The sequence below is a fragment of the Anomalospiza imberbis genome, chromosome 1, assembly GCF_031753505.1.
Source record: "Anomalospiza imberbis isolate Cuckoo-Finch-1a 21T00152 chromosome 1, ASM3175350v1, whole genome shotgun sequence".
Classification (NCBI taxonomy): domain Eukaryota; kingdom Metazoa; phylum Chordata; class Aves; order Passeriformes; family Viduidae; genus Anomalospiza; species Anomalospiza imberbis.
Window position 1 is genome coordinate 99,526,549 of NC_089681.1, and position 17,134 is coordinate 99,543,682.

Here is a 17,134-nt window from a genome sequence, read left to right on the forward strand (position 1 = left end):
CAGACACTATAGGTACCATATAGACAAGGCACTCCTCACATATTTTCAGCACTTGTACTATACCTAAACTAATTCCACTAAGGCTTGACAGGTTCTGGAACATATTTCAAGGAGCTTGGATAACTAAAATGATGCCTCTTTTACAATTTTATTTTTAATTTATATTACATACACACATTTGAGAGTACTTTAAAGCTGAGGATAAAACCACTTGTACAATGAAGTAATTGTTGAAGCTGTGGATAAACATTTACTTCCTGACTCTGGTTTCTTGCCATTTTCTCTCAGAATTCTCTATCTTCTTTTTTTTTTTTTTTTTTTTTTTAAGTGGGTGCTGGGACAGCAGTTCAAGTAATGGCTCCAAATGATTCCAGGTGATTCTAAGTGCTACTAATACCCATCTCTGTAAAACTTGCAAGAAAACCACTGGGTGCCTATCTCACACGTTAATATATTTTCCTGAAAACTGCAAAAGCATGACAAAACATAACATCTACAAAGATGCTGAAGTCTAAATGATTTTTTTTTAAGTTGCTTAATTGCCTATTTATATTTAATTACACCAACCACAACAGCTGCAAGCGTCCACTACAACTCATCATTCCAATGGTGACATAAACCAAATGAGCAAAAGAATCAACAGAAGTTAATGGGGAAAAATGGCCAATATAAAGGCAGTTTTGAGTTTAAACCTTGGGCTGATATCAGAGTATAAGCAGCTGTCTGCAGTCATCACATCTGGCTAAGACCTCCTTGCCTATGCAGGGCCCAGTTGAATTGCTACTTAATCAGGGAGCAGGGGTGCACAGCACACAGCAGGGCACCATTCCATAGAAAGAGCATGATTTTGGGGCCAGAGGAGACTACCTCTGAATGCCAAACAAGGTATGAAAAAAGCATTTCCAACATCTTTTGGGTCTCTTACAGAAGTCTTGGCACTGAGAGCAGTGTAGACTGCTAGTCCTGATTTCCCACTGTCACCCAAAACAGGTAACAGTAGCCTACCCACTCAAAAGCCCTGCTGCAGGCTTGGGGTGTCATGCTGTGGACTGGGTTCATGAGGTTGAGGCTCCAGGAAGGGCTCAGCTCAGCAAATGCAGTCAGGTAGCATCCCACATGGCACAGACTTCCAGAAGCCTCTTCCAAGCTGGTAGGCAGTACTTGTGTCTTGGATGATGGTCCTCTGCTGATGCAGGTTAAAACTCCCTACCCCATCTTCCCAACACAAAGAAAAAGGCAAATTCCCCACTACCTTTAGAATGAGCAGGATCATCTCCCCCAGCTCCTAAAAACATCCATCCATGTAGAATATCGACCGCAATGCCAAATCTAGGATGACCCTGTAATGACTGTCTGAGCCTGCCACCTTCAGCTTACAACAGTATTTAGCAGCAAATTTAAACATGTATGTGAGTGTACTTTATTATGTGGTAGATTGTGGTGTAAATGGTGATGCATCTGAGGAACCCTGAGGAATAAATCACAAATTTCTGTGTTCTCTCTTTCTATAAATACCCACTTTTCCTCTAATGCCCAAGAAGACTGCAACACAGATTTATTACTTACCTCCAGGCAAATTTGCTCTGAAATTACAATTCAGTAATAGAAGACTGACCCAAAAAAACCTGTTAGTAAAATATTGTGTGTGTACTTGGGCATGTAGTTAGGATTGTTAATATCAATTAATTCTGCTCACAGAGGAGGACTTGTTTTAAAACAACTTCATTTTTCTTCTGCATATATGTAATTACACAGCTGTAACTAATAGCCATAGAAAAGCAATCTGCCATCTAAACAACTAGCATTATTCTTCAAAGTATTACTTGTGCTTTTCTTCTTGTATTTTCTCAGTGTGAGAGGTGATTAGTAGATATGATTAAATGTATACATCAAGCTTTTCAGTGAAGTACCAAGCCCTGCTTTTCGGCTCCATTTTAAGTGGTATTTAGCAGTTTTCTGGACACATCTACTGGTTTATTCTGCAATGCTGATACCCGTCTCCCCATATGGAATAAGATAAAATTTATTTCTACAGGATTTCACCACTACCACCCTTTTCTAATGCATGTTATCACTGGTATTCATTTCTTTTATCTTTGTGTAAACCATGTGCTCTATCACATTTGCCATTTTGTTTGGGTGACATTCCCATCAATCAACCGATTGCCTATATGTGCACACAACAGGGACTGAGAAAATTTACCAAAAATTTCATTATGCTCCATAGCATTCACTAGGGAAAAAAACCAACCTAATGGTTGTTTTGTAAACAAACCTTTGGCATGAAAGGAAATTTTAGCTATGAAGAATACCAAGCTTAATACAGATTAAATACATGTTTATCTGCCTGTATGTCACAGGACTCAGCACTTTTTAATTTAGCCTTTATAGAATGACATAATACAGAATAAATGTCAGCAAAAGACATAGGTAACTTTTGCCAGCTACCTATTGTAACAGGAATTCCTCAAGCACCAGCATGGGTTTTGCTTTAGAACAGATAACCTCAATGCTTTCCAAAAGTAAATCTCGCACTCTGGCAAGACTGGAAAAGTGCTTCAGGTACATGGTTTCAAGCATTGCAAAGGTTCATGTATTTGTCCGTTTTTTCAGGAAGCAAGGGGGAACACTGAATACTCACACGTGTAGAGGAGGAATGGGAGATGGTTCGTAATGGTAGCGTCCCTCATGATGTCTTGCATCAATTGGTACAGGAGGGTGGAATGCCGGAAAAAGGTGAGGAGGATCTGAAAAAACAAGCGAGGTTCCCAGATCTGACTATATCCAATGATTCTTTAAAAACAACATTCATAAAGACAGAAGAGATATTGAAAAGCATATGTTAAGAGTGCTATGACTTAGGGGTCAAAATCTCCTTCCATGGTGCTATCAGTCAGGTCTGTTTGAGAGGAGAATTTGGCCCACAGTGTTTGCATGAATATGTATTTACTAATTTTAATATTCTCTTTTTATAGCTTAAATGGAAAGGGGCATAAAAAAGTCTTTAATAAATAATTATGTGCCCATATGCGAAGCACCAGATCAAAAGGACCATCACGGTTTTCATAAGCATTCCTGATTTATTTATTTTGTATTAAAACAAGAAAAAAATCATCCCAGGAAAAAAAGCCTAAGTAGAGAATACAATGCAGTAAAAAAGTATATCTTCAGAGATGTACACACAGTCCTACAACAGAAAGCCAAACTGAAGTGACATGCTGAGAAATGTAAGTAAAACTGGAGTAAATCAGACAACGATGTTTGAAGGCAAATGTGACTGGGAAAGGCCTTATTGAAGATGTTTAACTGCACCACACCAATGGCTGAACCTGGAGGAATGTGTGTGAGGACAGAGGGACTCATTTCATACCCAGCTCTTAAAAAGGAAGGATGCTTTCTTTGTCCCTATGACTGGAGACCCAGAGATTCATGGCTGCAGTAAGCTCCCCTGCTCTATGTTCTCCATGGCTTTCACAGGATGGGAGATTTTGCAGCTGTCAGAACTCCTGTTCCCTGCTGTTTCTGGAGAGCCTGGGATATAGGCTGACAAAAGGGCAAATGAGCCCCTGACACCCCCATGGGCTCTGCCCTGAGGAGTCAGGCACCAGCCCGCCCTCCCCATGGCTTCTGCAGCCGGACTGCCCCCCAGCTTCGAGGGGCACAGTTCTCACAGACCACAGCTCTCCTCACCAGCACACCGCTGTGATCTGTGCGCCTCAAAATGTTACACGCTGCTCACCACTGCCTCTCAAACAGTCACAATTCCAACGAAATGTTAAGCACCTCCAGCAGCATGAAACAAACTGATCCTGCACAATCGTTACCCGATTGCCACTTTGGGTGATGCCATGTGTTTATCTGTCACCCAAAGGCTGAGAAGTACAGATATGAAGTCATGTCATGGATTGACTAAAATGCTTCTACAAAAAAAGGAAACTTCTATCGTGTACTGGCAGTAAAACTAATTCTACTCCAGTTTTGCCCACCAGCTCTTGAAAGTATCTTTTCTTTATATTTCCCACCTTTCCTATTCATCAAAATTTAAGCCTCCTATTAGATGATATTATTTGTGAAAGCAGTTCCCTGGTGTCAACTAGAGATGGTGAAAAAAAAAAAGAATTTTTCCTCATCACGTTTTAAAAAGTTGGGTTGCTTTATTATTGCATTTTGAAGTGTGGGAAGAATGAGAGGAACAAATCTCATTGCCCTGAGGGAATACAAACAGGGGATGAAGGGGAAATAATTTCTGAGGAAATATTCCCAGTATTTCAAGAAAGCCTGGAAACATCTGACACAGACCGTCCAGTTACACAGCTTGATTTTGTGAAAGGACATCAGCATGTGACTAGCCACAGCACATTTCAGCCATTTACTGACTTAGGCATCATAAATGAAAAATAATTGTGGCTTATGATGTAAGCTGGGAGCTCAAACTCACACTATTCTTAATTCTGGTTCTGCTGCATCAACTGGACCTTGGCATGCAATCTGTTATGAACTTCACTCCCCATGCCAAGCACTAATGGTCTTCAACAGAGGTAAAAAAAATGGGTCAGAGATGATCAGGAACACACTGTCATTGTCTGAGTGGAGGAAGCTTGTTTCCACCTCCTGAAACACACTCCCCAGCAGACACCAAGGCAAAGGGGAAAAGGGACATGGGAAGTGTGTTTTAGCACATCTCCTTGCCTGCCCTGTTCCCTGCTAAACTGGTATTTGACTACAGCAGTATAAGCCAAAGGGAAGAGGTTTGAAAGCAGATGTCTAGCATTTTCCAGTACAAAGTCTGTCACCATTTTTTCAGCAAAAAAGGAAGTCACTCACATCCTCATAAATGCACAGGCAAATCCTTCTCTGCCCTATGCATCTCCTTCAAAGAGTGGGTCTGGAGAGCACAGGGAAGACCAAAGAGATTTTGCTACCCATATTCATGTCAGACAAGATGTGGTTCACCTGGCCAAAACATGAAATCCCACTCAGGATGCCAAGCCTCCCCACTCTCCCACCCTCTCTCAGCCTGAGAGCCTATCCATTAAAAGGAGTCCTAGTAATTATGTAGTGAAACACCAGTTGGCCCTCCTCAATGTCTAATTTACTTTCCACTGAGAAATGGAAACTTATTATTAAACAACCCAAAAAAAGGTATTTTTCTCTGTGGGGCTTATGCAGTGCTTATCATCAACAAGTTTTATTTATGCATGGGCTATAAATCTCCAAGAACATCTTTTTGAGTCCTCTCACATTAAGCGCCCTTGTGTATCTTGGTTGCATCTTGTTTGTAGTTTCCATCTGGGAAACAGCCGTATTCCATCATGGCACAGGGAGCTGTCTCTGTCAGCCCTGAGCCGTCCGGAGTAGAGCTGCATATCAAACCCCAACATAATTATCCATCTCACAGTTTATTATTTACACATGAGCAATACAGCTGGTGAACATCGTAACTCAAGTGTATGTGTAATAACTTACTACACTGTAGCCATCTCTTGTTGCAACCCTTAAGAAAAAACACATGATGACTTATCCGAAGTCAGGCTAAAACTGCTGAAGCAGAATAAAGTGCCACTAAACTTGGCTACCTCCTATTTATCATACAATTTCCTGACTGATGGTTCCACAAACCAGCTGCTAAGTGCTGTGTACTCTACTGTCAGCAGACTAACATGCTAAATGGGAGACAGGGAGAATAATGCACAGAACTACAGAACTGGTGGAGTCAACTTTACAGATGGAAATCAAATCCTGTCTTGTTGGGCCAGCCCTCAGCACAAAAGTAGCTGGTAAATTCTACGTGCTTGGGGGCCCAAGACCACTCCACTTTGAAAAGCATTGAGTATTTATATGGAAAGACTCTGAGATCAGAGAGCTGCCAAAGCACCCATCGTCCAGGGTTTCACTTGGAATTCACTTGAAACGGCATAAAATGTAATTAGTTGACATGTATTTATATGGAACTAGATAATAAGAAGTTTACAAAGCAAAAACTGAGGTTGTACCCAGTTTCACATCGACTTTTCATATCCCACCCAGTAACTATTTCATTAAAGGCAGCATCAGAATATTAATGGCACATTCTGCCATAATTATTGATACTGTAGGTAGGTAAAAAACTGAGTGAGACTAGTGAGGCTAGAATTGAATCTGAACCTATCTGACTCACAGTAATTTGTACAAGATGCTTTACCTATCTAGAAAACCAGGGGAAAAACTCAGTGTCAAAGACAGGATAGCTGCTTTGACTATGTTTTCATTAATTCATTTAAACTGTGAGGAAAAAAAACTCACCTTCAGCAAAGAAAAACTCCTCTCACCAAAACAAATTGACAAAAATCTAACTTCCTATTCTGCTACGGAAATTACTTATTACCTTTTTAAAAATACTGGCTAAGATGCAAACTCGCACAGAGTATTCCAGGCAGTTTCCTTACAAACATCCAAATGCAACTGTGAATTCCTGGGCCAGTGACATCCTTGCAGAGACTGATGTAGAGTGTACAGTACATGGACAGGTGCTGGCTGTGTATTTGCAGCTTTCAGCTCCAACTCACTAGAAGTACCTGATTCTGTGCATAAATTCCACTGTTTTTAAGAATTTGTAAGGACATGCCAAAGCGCTGAAAATATATTTGAAGACACTGCTCACACATTGCTGAGTTTGGTAGCTATTGCCACCTTCAGAATTCTCTGCTGCCTAGTACTGTAAGCTTCCCTCAGATGTTCTCCTCTGTGCTGCACAGCTAGCAGGGTCTCCTTAAAACAAAGTGGGAGACACAACTGCCTGTAACGCTAAAAACTCATCAATTTTATCACTAAGAGGTTTTCTGGAAAATATGTCAATTTATGCTGACTTTCTGTTGTGTAAAACCTGCCTCCTTATTTCTCCTTCAAGAATAATTCTTACCTTCTTAAAGAAGTGAATAGGATCATCTCTCTCCAATTACAATCATTCCCATACAGGAAAAAAGAAGAGACCTACTCTTGTTCTCTGAAAGTCGACAACCTAAGTCTCTGCTGCAGCATCAAGAGAAAGAAACTGGGAGAAAGGACAGGTATGTATGATCCTTGATGCTGAACAGCAAACCTGAATTGAAGTCTGATGAGATGCAATTCACAGCAAGACTTGTTGGAAAGGGGGATGATGCCAGCTGGCTCAGAGGTGCTGTGCAACAACCCTGAGACGACAGCAGAAGGGTTAGGCTGCTATGAAGCTCGCTGAAGTTCATGGTAACTCTTCTGTACACTCTGTAGTCTCTCAAATATGCCTTTCTTAGGGGATCACTACATTTGGAAAGGTCAGCTGTGATGGTGATACTAGTAAAACACTCTGCCCTCAGCTAGCTGACTTGCTGAAGCACCTTGTGATTCCTGCCAAATGCTTGAGGGAGACGGCTGCTGAAATGACAGGCTGCATTTTTCAGCACATCAAGAAAACATTTGCTACCGTATGTGGTGAACCCTAATGTAATAACTGTAGAAGGTGCCTGCACTGGCTTGAACTCACCTAGTGTGGCCTCGATGTCTGCACCTGTGTCACGAGGTCAGGGCCAAGAAAACAGAGGTCCCAAGCCCAACACAGGAAGCCCTCATTATGCTTCAGCATTTGTCCTTAGGACAATCAGCTCACCAAATTGCATGTCAGAGCTGAGCCAGGTGCAAACTTCTATCTCAGATATAACCTCACTTGAGGTGCAATCTCCTTCCTGTTGAAATCCATTACAGTCTTGATGCTGAACAACAGTACCAAGCTTTCACACCAGATGTAACAGATACAGTATGATGCAAAATATAGCCTCCCTGTTAATGTATTTTCAATATGCGGAACAGTTTTGAAGAGTTTGCCAGCAAATTTCTACACTTCCTTTGGTTCACAAGCTGATCACCAGATGAGAATTTTCTAATATTCAGCTTTGCAGAGTCCCTAAGGGCATCACTGTTTCTTCACATACATTTGCTTCAACTGATCTGAACTTAATGGTATTGCCAGGTTTTATGGCAAGAATTAGGTTCTTAGTTGCCAAGCAAAGATCTTATTTTGGATTTCTGTTTAATTACAGCTTGCAGTAGGGCTCAATAAGAGCACATGTTGTCTCTGAGGGTCTTTTTAGTTCTCTCCCAATAAGGAGTGATTTATGTTTTCTACGTCTGCTTATACAGAGGTTTTAATCAGGAAGAAAAAATGACTGAGCCACAGCTACATGTTAATGCACGCACTTAACTCTGTGCACTTTGAAGAGTTTCCCTACAGTGACTAGGGCTGCTGCTTCAAGCGTAGCTGGTTGCCATCTGAAGCACTGCTTGTTTGCAGGCTGATCCACTGCCATGCTACAGCCAGTTATCTCAGGATGCTTTCCGTGTGTCTGTGTGTGCATGCACACACACACACCCTTCCAATGTGGCAACAGTCACATTGACACGGATGCAGCTAAGTCACCATCTGACATCACAGAGAACGGGATTCTAAATAGGAAAAAGAAAAAGCCATGGCAAAGCTGGAAAAAAAGTCAAGTAAGTGTATAAAGACAAGAAACAGAAATTGAGGAAAATAACTTAAGGGGCAAGTCCTCTCCCTTCCAGTAGCACTAAATGTTAATTGTGATAACTTATAGTAGATGTAACACATTCAGAGAACAGCGAATTTTCCATTGGCTCGCTTCCCTTCCATGTAGTATGTGTGTGTGTTAATGATGATCAAACTTCCCCTTGCTATACCCTCTGCTGGTGCTCACAGAGCCTATGTACTGATCTTAAAACTAAACCACAGGAGTTCCAGGTGTTCAAGCCTCACAAACCAGAGCAGAGCTCCACCTCTTCTTATGAATTTCTAATCTTAGGTTCCTGTCATCCATTTTAATGCTTTCAGTAAAGTAAATCTAAACACCTTGTGGGAACATGCTTTATTGTTAGCAGCTCCACAACAACCATTATGCCAAACACTTGAGGGAGGAGCAATTCTTGTTGTGCTGGAATAAAAGTTGCTGGAACTGGTTTCATCAGCTGGCACTGAGAGGTGTTTTAATATGCCAGATTTGCTGCAGGTATTGGCTAAGTAACTGCTGGATTGATTTCAGTTTGAACACTTTATTATTCTTTCCAGTCAATGCAACTCTGCTGTCTAAGGAGCAGGGCTGCCTTCTGGAATATTAACTAAATTTTCTCAAGTCCATTCAGCAGACTCCAGTGCTTACTGCCATTTGCCCGTCCAGAAATAAAAAAAAAGGAAAAAAAAAAACGAAAAAGAAAAAAAATGTAGTAAGACAGACTCCCAATGTAATAAATATATTACATGATGTACAAAACACCTTGAACAGAAAAGCCTCCGATTCTTTCAGAACATAATTTATGATTCATCACAGCCCAGTGATTTGCAAATGACTGTTTCCACTGGGATGGATGCACTGCTAAGTGAAGACATAACTTCTTTGCTGCCCGGATCTAACAGCCATGAACTTGCCTGGTGAGTGGGGTGGGAAAAGCACTGCTGCCCTACAACCCCCTTGGGACTTTTTAGAGGAGGAAAGCCAAGTCACTCCATCAGCCCAGTTTGCCCAAGAACAGCAGATTGATGAAAATGAATCAGGAATATCCTGCCTTCCACCCAGGAAACACTGTCTTTTTCGTCCTATAAGCAACCTTAAAAACCTTTCATGAAGAGGAGCACAACTGCATACACCCAGCACCTGTACATTGGCCCATTGTCTCAAGATAAGAGGATGACAAGGCTCACCATCCCCTCACTTAGAGGTATAATTGTTTCATCTAACACAGCTGGTTCTTGGTACAGCACAGCTCATGTTTTTCAGAACCTCTGGATCACATGTAGCATTTCTTTAAAAACTTAATAATGTGGTTTCTGCAAGAAAATGACAAATTGCCTGCTGCCAGGAAGCTGACAAAAGAGATCCCTCCCTCTTCTACCTCCAAAGGACATGCAGTAATAAAATAATTCAGCTTCTGCTCTGCAACAGTTGCCTCCTTGCTGTTCCTGCTCCTAAGTTCTCATGCCACCACGTGTCAGAGCAGCCTTTACCACTTCAAAATGCATCCCTAAAAATTATGAAAACCAAAATGAGCAACCATGTTTAACTCTCAAGAATCACAGACAAGTGGTTTTAACCAGCTGCTCTGGAATGCTTCCCACCTTTTATTATACATGTGTATGAAGGATCACATCCTCAACATTTCCTCCTCTGCAAGCAGCGAGTAATTAGATCCATAACCACAATATATACAAAAATAATATGTACCTATCTACCTCTTCATATTCATTTCTGTAGCACACTACAAATTCCAGTGGTTGAAGGTGAGCTACAAAGTGGAAAACTGAGGAAATTAAAAGATTACAAACAAAATAAATCCTGATCCACACTGGTGAGAAATCAAGAAGAAATCTCACAGCAAGGCTTTCTACTCCAAAGAACTTCTAAACAGAAGTTTAATGTGGACTTCCTGAACAGTAGGAAGGAGATGCTGCCACAGATCAGCTTGGTTATTCCATCAGGTTCAACACAGCTCAAAGAATGCATCTGAATGTCTTGATATCAGCTGGACACATTAAGTTAGCAATGACAAATATCTGTAATATGCAAAGGTAAATGTGGCTAAGGAAAGGCAATGGAAATCTAGAACCTGGCAGGAGGGGGGACTAGAAATACCCATGTATTGCTGCTGCTTTGATGTGGGAACAAATGAAGACAAGTTAGGTAATTCCACAAGCTTTGGTGACATTCTTAGACATTTGTAAGCAGCAATGAGTCAGTCTGCAAACATTATTTGTTTAAACAATGGCTTGTAGACTTGTGTGCTCTTCTGTGTAGCAGAATCAAGTTTAAAAGCTATTTAAAAGGCCAAACCTCAAACAGCTGGCTATCAGTATAGCACAGGGAAAATCACTGTAGCTAAACAGATTTTCAGCAGCTGAAGGTCTGGACCACAGTGTAAAAGACTTGGAAATAGGTTATACCTAGCAGCTTTGATGAGTATTTTAGGGCATTATAGGAATTAGAAAGGAAAATGTATAATTACATCAATTATGCCTATTTTTAGATATTAGAACTCTTCAGATTCTATGGGATGCACAATCAGATAAACACTCTGAGAGATTTCTTTTCCCTGTTCAACTTGATTTTTAAAAAATTTCATCCAAACATTCATAACTATTTAGCTTCTCTCTGTATCATCCTTAGCAATTACTCTCCTTCTGAGGTGTTTATATTCTTCAAGATCTTGCAGATCAGCAGATAGTTATTACATGTGCTGTCAGGCTACTTGATAATGTAGATTTATTGCAAACTTTAAGCTCTCTGTCCATATTCTAAATTGTTTTGTTTCTTCTTTCTATGTTTCTTCCAGGTTGGGTTGTCATCCCTGCACTCTTGGGCATCAGGTTTTCATGCAGGCTGACATTGTTTAGGAGGAGGCAGCCTTAGAAATCTATAATAGAAATAACCTATTTCTGAAAATTTCCCTTTCTAGCAGGGATATGTATTTCTTATACACAGTCTCACAAACCATTATCTTTCATTTTTCCACCATGAGACAGTGTATTCATTATGTGGCAGTGACCTTACCTACCATTTCTAGGGGACTGCTGGTGAAACAGGAACTGCTCAAGTAAAATAAAGTCAACACGAACCAATTATTGGTTATTACTTCTTGACATTTCCAAATACTTGACTTTAAGCTGTTTTCTCCCTCCATGTTCTCTCTCCCTCCAGCTTCTTAAAGAGTTCTTCCTCTGTATTTCATTTTCTTGTTGGTTACTTTTAGCTTCAGATCATTATTGAAGACGGAAAGCACAGTGAGTTCCCTTAATTTGTCCTATTGACATTTATTCTACGTGCTCACTCAGCCTATTTTTGAGATGTCATATTGTCAATATTCCAATCAATCTTAGTTACTTTTACAAGCCAAAATTTGAGGAAAATATTTTTAACAAAAAGGACCATAGTTAAATTATGTCACTTCCCTGGGCCTCAGTCTGGTCACTGTTAACTGAGAGAAACCCTTTCTGAGACACTCAAAACATCTTCAGTGAAAAACCCCAATAAAGAGCTAAAATGACAGTATTTTATTAACTTCCCATTATTTCTTCTAAAAATAGTGGCTCAATTGCCTGAAACTGCTTGTACTTTTACTAATCTCTCTTGGTTTTTGTTCATGATCTTTTATTAAGTTCACTTTTCTTTACAGACAACTTCTCTGTTTCCCACTACCCAAACACAGGATGACAGTATCAGCTTTAGATATAACGACACCGTTTTTGTTTTTTGTTTTTAGGACTTTTGTTAGGATTTAGGATTCCCCAATTCCTCACCAAAGGGCATTCTCTCTGTGAGAGAAAGGGAAAGTATGGAAGTTCCTCATAAAGTCTTACCAACACTTCCATCCTCTCCCTTGTTTTCCGCAGATATAGTGGCAGGATCTGATGCACACTTCTCTTGCTTTGGAAACCAAGTGCAGCTTATGCAAGGTGGCCAACCCTTTAATCAACCACTTAAAGCTGGCACAGCTGCTGAAAAACAGGGAGAAGGGCACATATGTCTGAGAACACTTATTTAAAAGCACAAATCAAAAATGGACAACCTCAGCCTAATTAATAGTTGAGGTCCTCAAGCCCTGTGAGGACAGCCCTGAGTCAGTAGAGTCCACATCAGAGGTGCAAAGCAGGGGCACACAGCTGCAGAGGGCACCTAGCTGCAGAACCAGCTGCACCATCTCCTGAGGTCTTCTGTCTGCACTGTGTCCTACTGACACCAGCACCATTGCCAGGACTCGTGGGTAGGTCCAGCTTTACCAGTGAGGAAAAACATTCCCGCTAATGAGAGAAAAGGAAAAATGGAAGAACAAAGACCCAAGCAGGAAGAAGCATAAAGATGTAGTAGTGGGCAAAGCAGCCCATGGCATTAACAAAGATTTTTCTGCATAGCAACAACACAAAAGCAAAGTCTTCAGGGGGCTTCTTTCTTTACATCACCTGTCTACAGTGCCTACCACAACAGGCCCCAGTCTCTGACTAAGCTTTCTGGAACCACCATGGATGAGTATAACAGTATAGCTTTCTCCAGCCTCCAGTCCAGGTGGACCAGGAAAGAAAGGTACACAATCTGCCTGTGCACAGCCACATTCTTCAGCTTGGTGATTGAGGGACAAGACAGGAGAAAATGTAGAACTGGGAAGAACACAAACCCACAAATATGAGAGAAGACGGAAAGAACTGTTCTTCTGTCCACCCAAACAGGTAAGGGAACACTAAAGAGGAGCCTGCTTTTCATTCCTCTCTACATCCTAGAGGAGAAGCCAGGGGTGCTACAAGGAGACAAAAGGAGCCAGAAGAGAGGAAAGATGGCCAAATGACGTTGAGGTACATCATTCCCTGCCACACAGCCAAGTGTGCACGACACAGGAGGCTATGGACACAGAAGGTTTGAATGGCCTCAAAGGCAAAGTCACGGACAAGTGTAGTAAAGATCTGAAAGTGTTGAAACCATAGGACCAAGGAATTCCTCAACTGAAAATTCTGTGAAACTGACAGGGGAGTAAAAGGAGAAGAGAGTCATCTGTGAAGTTCTTACATTAACCCCATGGCATCTGCTTTTGGTCATTGTTTGGAAAGGACACCAGGCATGCCAATACAGTCCCTCATGTTCTGCGCACTCCTGGCATGTTCCCCAAGGCAAAGTCCTTTCTCTGACACTCAGCCAGCACATCACCAAGGGCAGTGCCAGCACTGCAGGATTTCAGCTCTGTGGCAAAATCATGAAGACACTTCCAGTCTGTAAAACCCCATCTTTCATCTGTATGTTTGCATGTTACACTGCATAAAAGAGGTGGTGGTAAAAGTAACTTAAGATGTCCATCTCCTGTCCACCGAGACATAATCTCTCTTCCACATTTCCATGTGGAATACAGATGCAATCAAGCTATAAGAAAACAGGGGACTTCATTTACATTTCAGCAGAAGAAGGGAAGGCAAGTTTTCTTCAGTCCCACCCTCTGGCAATCTTGGACCTTTTCCAATGCATTAAGCATCAGTTTCCCGCCAGTGAAGTGTTTGATGCTCTACTAAATGGAGTGGCAGTGAGAGAGGTATAGTAATCCTCCATATGGAAAAGCCATTTGACACAAAGGTTGGAGGTCAAAAGTTTAAATGTTCATGACAGAGACCACAACAGTCCTTTTCTGGTCAATAACATCAAAGGATTTGCCAGCTCTTAATGCTACTATTGTCGCTTGTTTGGATCCTATTGAAATTCTAGCATATTTATTGCACTCCGGGAGCATAAGGACTTTTTGTTTGTTTCAATCTCTATGCCGAATCCAAGGAGTCTGAAGTGTTGTGACTCCCCTTGCTCCCAAGGAGAATGAGCAGAGAAACAATGCCAGAGGATGTGGCATTGTAGTCCCAACCAACTTGATCTTTCTTCCCCGCCAAAAAATAAAAATGATGGATGGAAACATATGGTCTCTATTGCACAGGGCTGGAAATCTCTGCTCCTGAAGTCCCCGCATGCCCGTTTTAATTGTTCTGTGCAATGACAGGGGGTGAAAAGTACTCCCCACCATCAAGGTCTGTTTTGCCAGTCATTGTTGAGAAATGCTGCGCTGCAGCCGATCAACGCTCCTATTAGGCACAACTGTGGCAGAGCCAGGAGCAGCAGTGAGGTTCTCTGAGACAAACTGAAATGCCTTAACCACAGAGAATTTCACTTCACCCAGCCCTCCTTTGCTCTCTGAACTTCTGCTTGCGGTTAGGCAGAAACTTACTACCAGGGCTCTGCAGAGCATGTTCCAGGCATTGTATTGCCATCAATACCTCATGCCTTGCCAGGAGCGGGATCCGAGTTCATTTGTTCCTACCTTCCTCAGATTCCTGTTCCCCTCTCCACAATAAGGATTAGCAGTTTAAGTTATGTTGCTGACCTCCATCTGGCTAGGCAGAAACAGATGTCTGCGCACTTGGGCACGATCTTATTTCAAAGTGGGGACTCTGGGTTACTAATGACGTTATAAAGGCAATAGCATATGTTGGCTCTCAACAGTCCATTGTCTAATTGGGATGGTTTTAATCAAATATGAATGTACCCAAGTTTTCTCAGCTAATGAATAAATCCCCCCTTTTAAATAACGACAGCAATTTTGAAATCTCCATCGAGGCAGCATCCTGAGGAATGCCTACATGAGCAGCAGTCATCACTGAAAGCCTGCAAGAGACTGCAGCAATATCTGCTGCAGCCGAGTTCATTGTTTGAACAGTTCCTAACTGCCCTTCCCAGAGGTAAGCTGCAGCCAAATTGTTTTCCTTCATTTCACAAACCAGATATGTACGGCTTATGTGAACAGCCCTAAAGTTTACTTTAGTCTCTGTGTAAACACCTTCTACTACATATTTCAAACAAACAGTTCACTTCATTAGAAAGGCAAACAGCGTAGCCACAGAATATGAGCACTTGAGGAGAACCACGCCGGGCAGAGAAATCCTCTGCCCCTGTGTAAACACCGCCTGCTCTGCAGCTCTGGGCAGCATCCGCCTGCAATGCCTTCACTTCAAAAGCCTTTTCACAAATACTTCACATGACTGTTTGCAAGTAAATGATAGACCAAAGAGATTATCTGCAGGGCTGAGAGCCCTCACGACTATCACTACCACTGCACAGGCAGAGAAAGAAAAGCCAAAACATTTGCTGCCAGCCCGGGGTGAGATATGAAAGCATAATAAACTCGGTGGCAAACCAGTAACATCAGCTAAACCTGTAAAACTGGAAAAGCAGTGCTGCTTTGGTAGCTTGCTTTGGTGTATTCGGCTCCACAAAGGGCAGTAAGTTTTACCCTTAGCAATGAAAACGTTAGTGCACCTCCATCATTTTTTAACTGAGTTGTTAAACTGGCAAACATCAGAGAGCTGTACAAAAGAGTGAGAAAGCTGCATAGCCAACAAATCACCAGATAAAGCACTAAGCTTATTCCTTTTGGACCAAATACACATGGCAATTCAAATGCCTCAGGAGCACACAAAGTACTTTTATATCCCAAAAACAAGTACAGAAGGTGAAGGGAGGAAAAAAGACAACTGGACACAGAAAGGAGAGGCAATGGAAGGCAGCCAGTGCTAGGAGGCTCCCCTCCCCTGCTCGCCCCTTCTCACACCCATGCGATTCCTGGAGACGCTCATTGCTGAGCTGGGAATGCACCTTCAAGAGAGATATGCAGCTTAGAACTGCTTTATGCCAGCTGAAGAATTTTAATCAAAATAGTGTCATTTGCACATTTGAGGGGAAGGACACAGAACAGCTTGTTACAAGTTAAGGGCGCTTTCACCGTGTTCATCACTACTGTCATCACCGGAGTGATGACAGCAAGTTACAGGGATGGCATCTCTGCATCAATCATAAAGCACAGACCCCCAGTAAGCCCGGAGCATTCACATAACCTTCAAAAATAAATTATCAACTATCCATATGCTCTTAAAAAAATTCTCAGGCAAAAAAAGAGACAACAAAAAATCTAAATATCCTTCAGAAAGTTTGTAAAAAGGGACACACTGCACGTGGCTGTAAAGTGAGGGCTCACAAGCTGTGAAAGTACTGAAGTTATTCCAACTACCATATAAAGAGGAGAGGAACAGATAACATTTTTATTAGGGGAAATCAAGTCTTAACAAATATGGACATGAAGGTTAGGACACCTCAGCAACTAACTTCAACCCTGCAGTGATGCAAAACACACTTTTCAGTTATTTCTATTCGCAGGGTAAAATTAAGTCCCACTAAGCCAGAACTGTTTTATCATTCATTTCAGCAGAGTCAGCATAGCCAGCTCTTGTGATTTTATCATAAGTCCTATTTTTCTTTTCAGTGTTTTGGTTTTTTTAAAGCTCCAGTATTTTCAGTCATGTCAGTAAGTAAGATTTTCAGCTTTCATTTAAGGGGAAGCAAACCCCAAAAACTAACCAAAAACCACGTTTCCAGCTGTTATGGTTGCAGAGGAAAGCTGGAAAATGAGAAACCCCCAGGTTTCATAACATGTGAACAAATAAAAAGCTCAAAAAAAAAAACCATACATGAGCAGGTATGTAGGTACAGACAGGATCTTGCAGTTGGTATGTATGTGTTTTTTGCATGATCACATATACAAAGTTATT

The 17,134-nt window shown here is 41.5% G+C and overlaps 1 protein-coding gene across 14 annotated transcripts in view; it reads right to left on the reverse strand.

Moving 5' to 3' along the window:
• GLI3 (GLI family zinc finger 3) overlaps positions 1 to 17,134 on the reverse strand; it is a 204,360-nt gene that overhangs the window by 90,259 nt on the left and 96,967 nt on the right. For 13 of the 14 annotated variants that reach the window (XM_068202060.1, XM_068202017.1, XM_068202022.1 and 10 more), the window contains one exon: positions 2,642 to 2,747. The exons of the other annotated variant lie outside the window; for it this stretch is intronic. In XM_068202060.1, the coding sequence (XP_068058161.1) occupies positions 2,642 to 2,747 (106 nt within the window). The remainder of the gene's footprint in view (positions 1 to 2,641; positions 2,748 to 17,134) is intronic. 14 annotated transcript variants of the gene reach the window in all.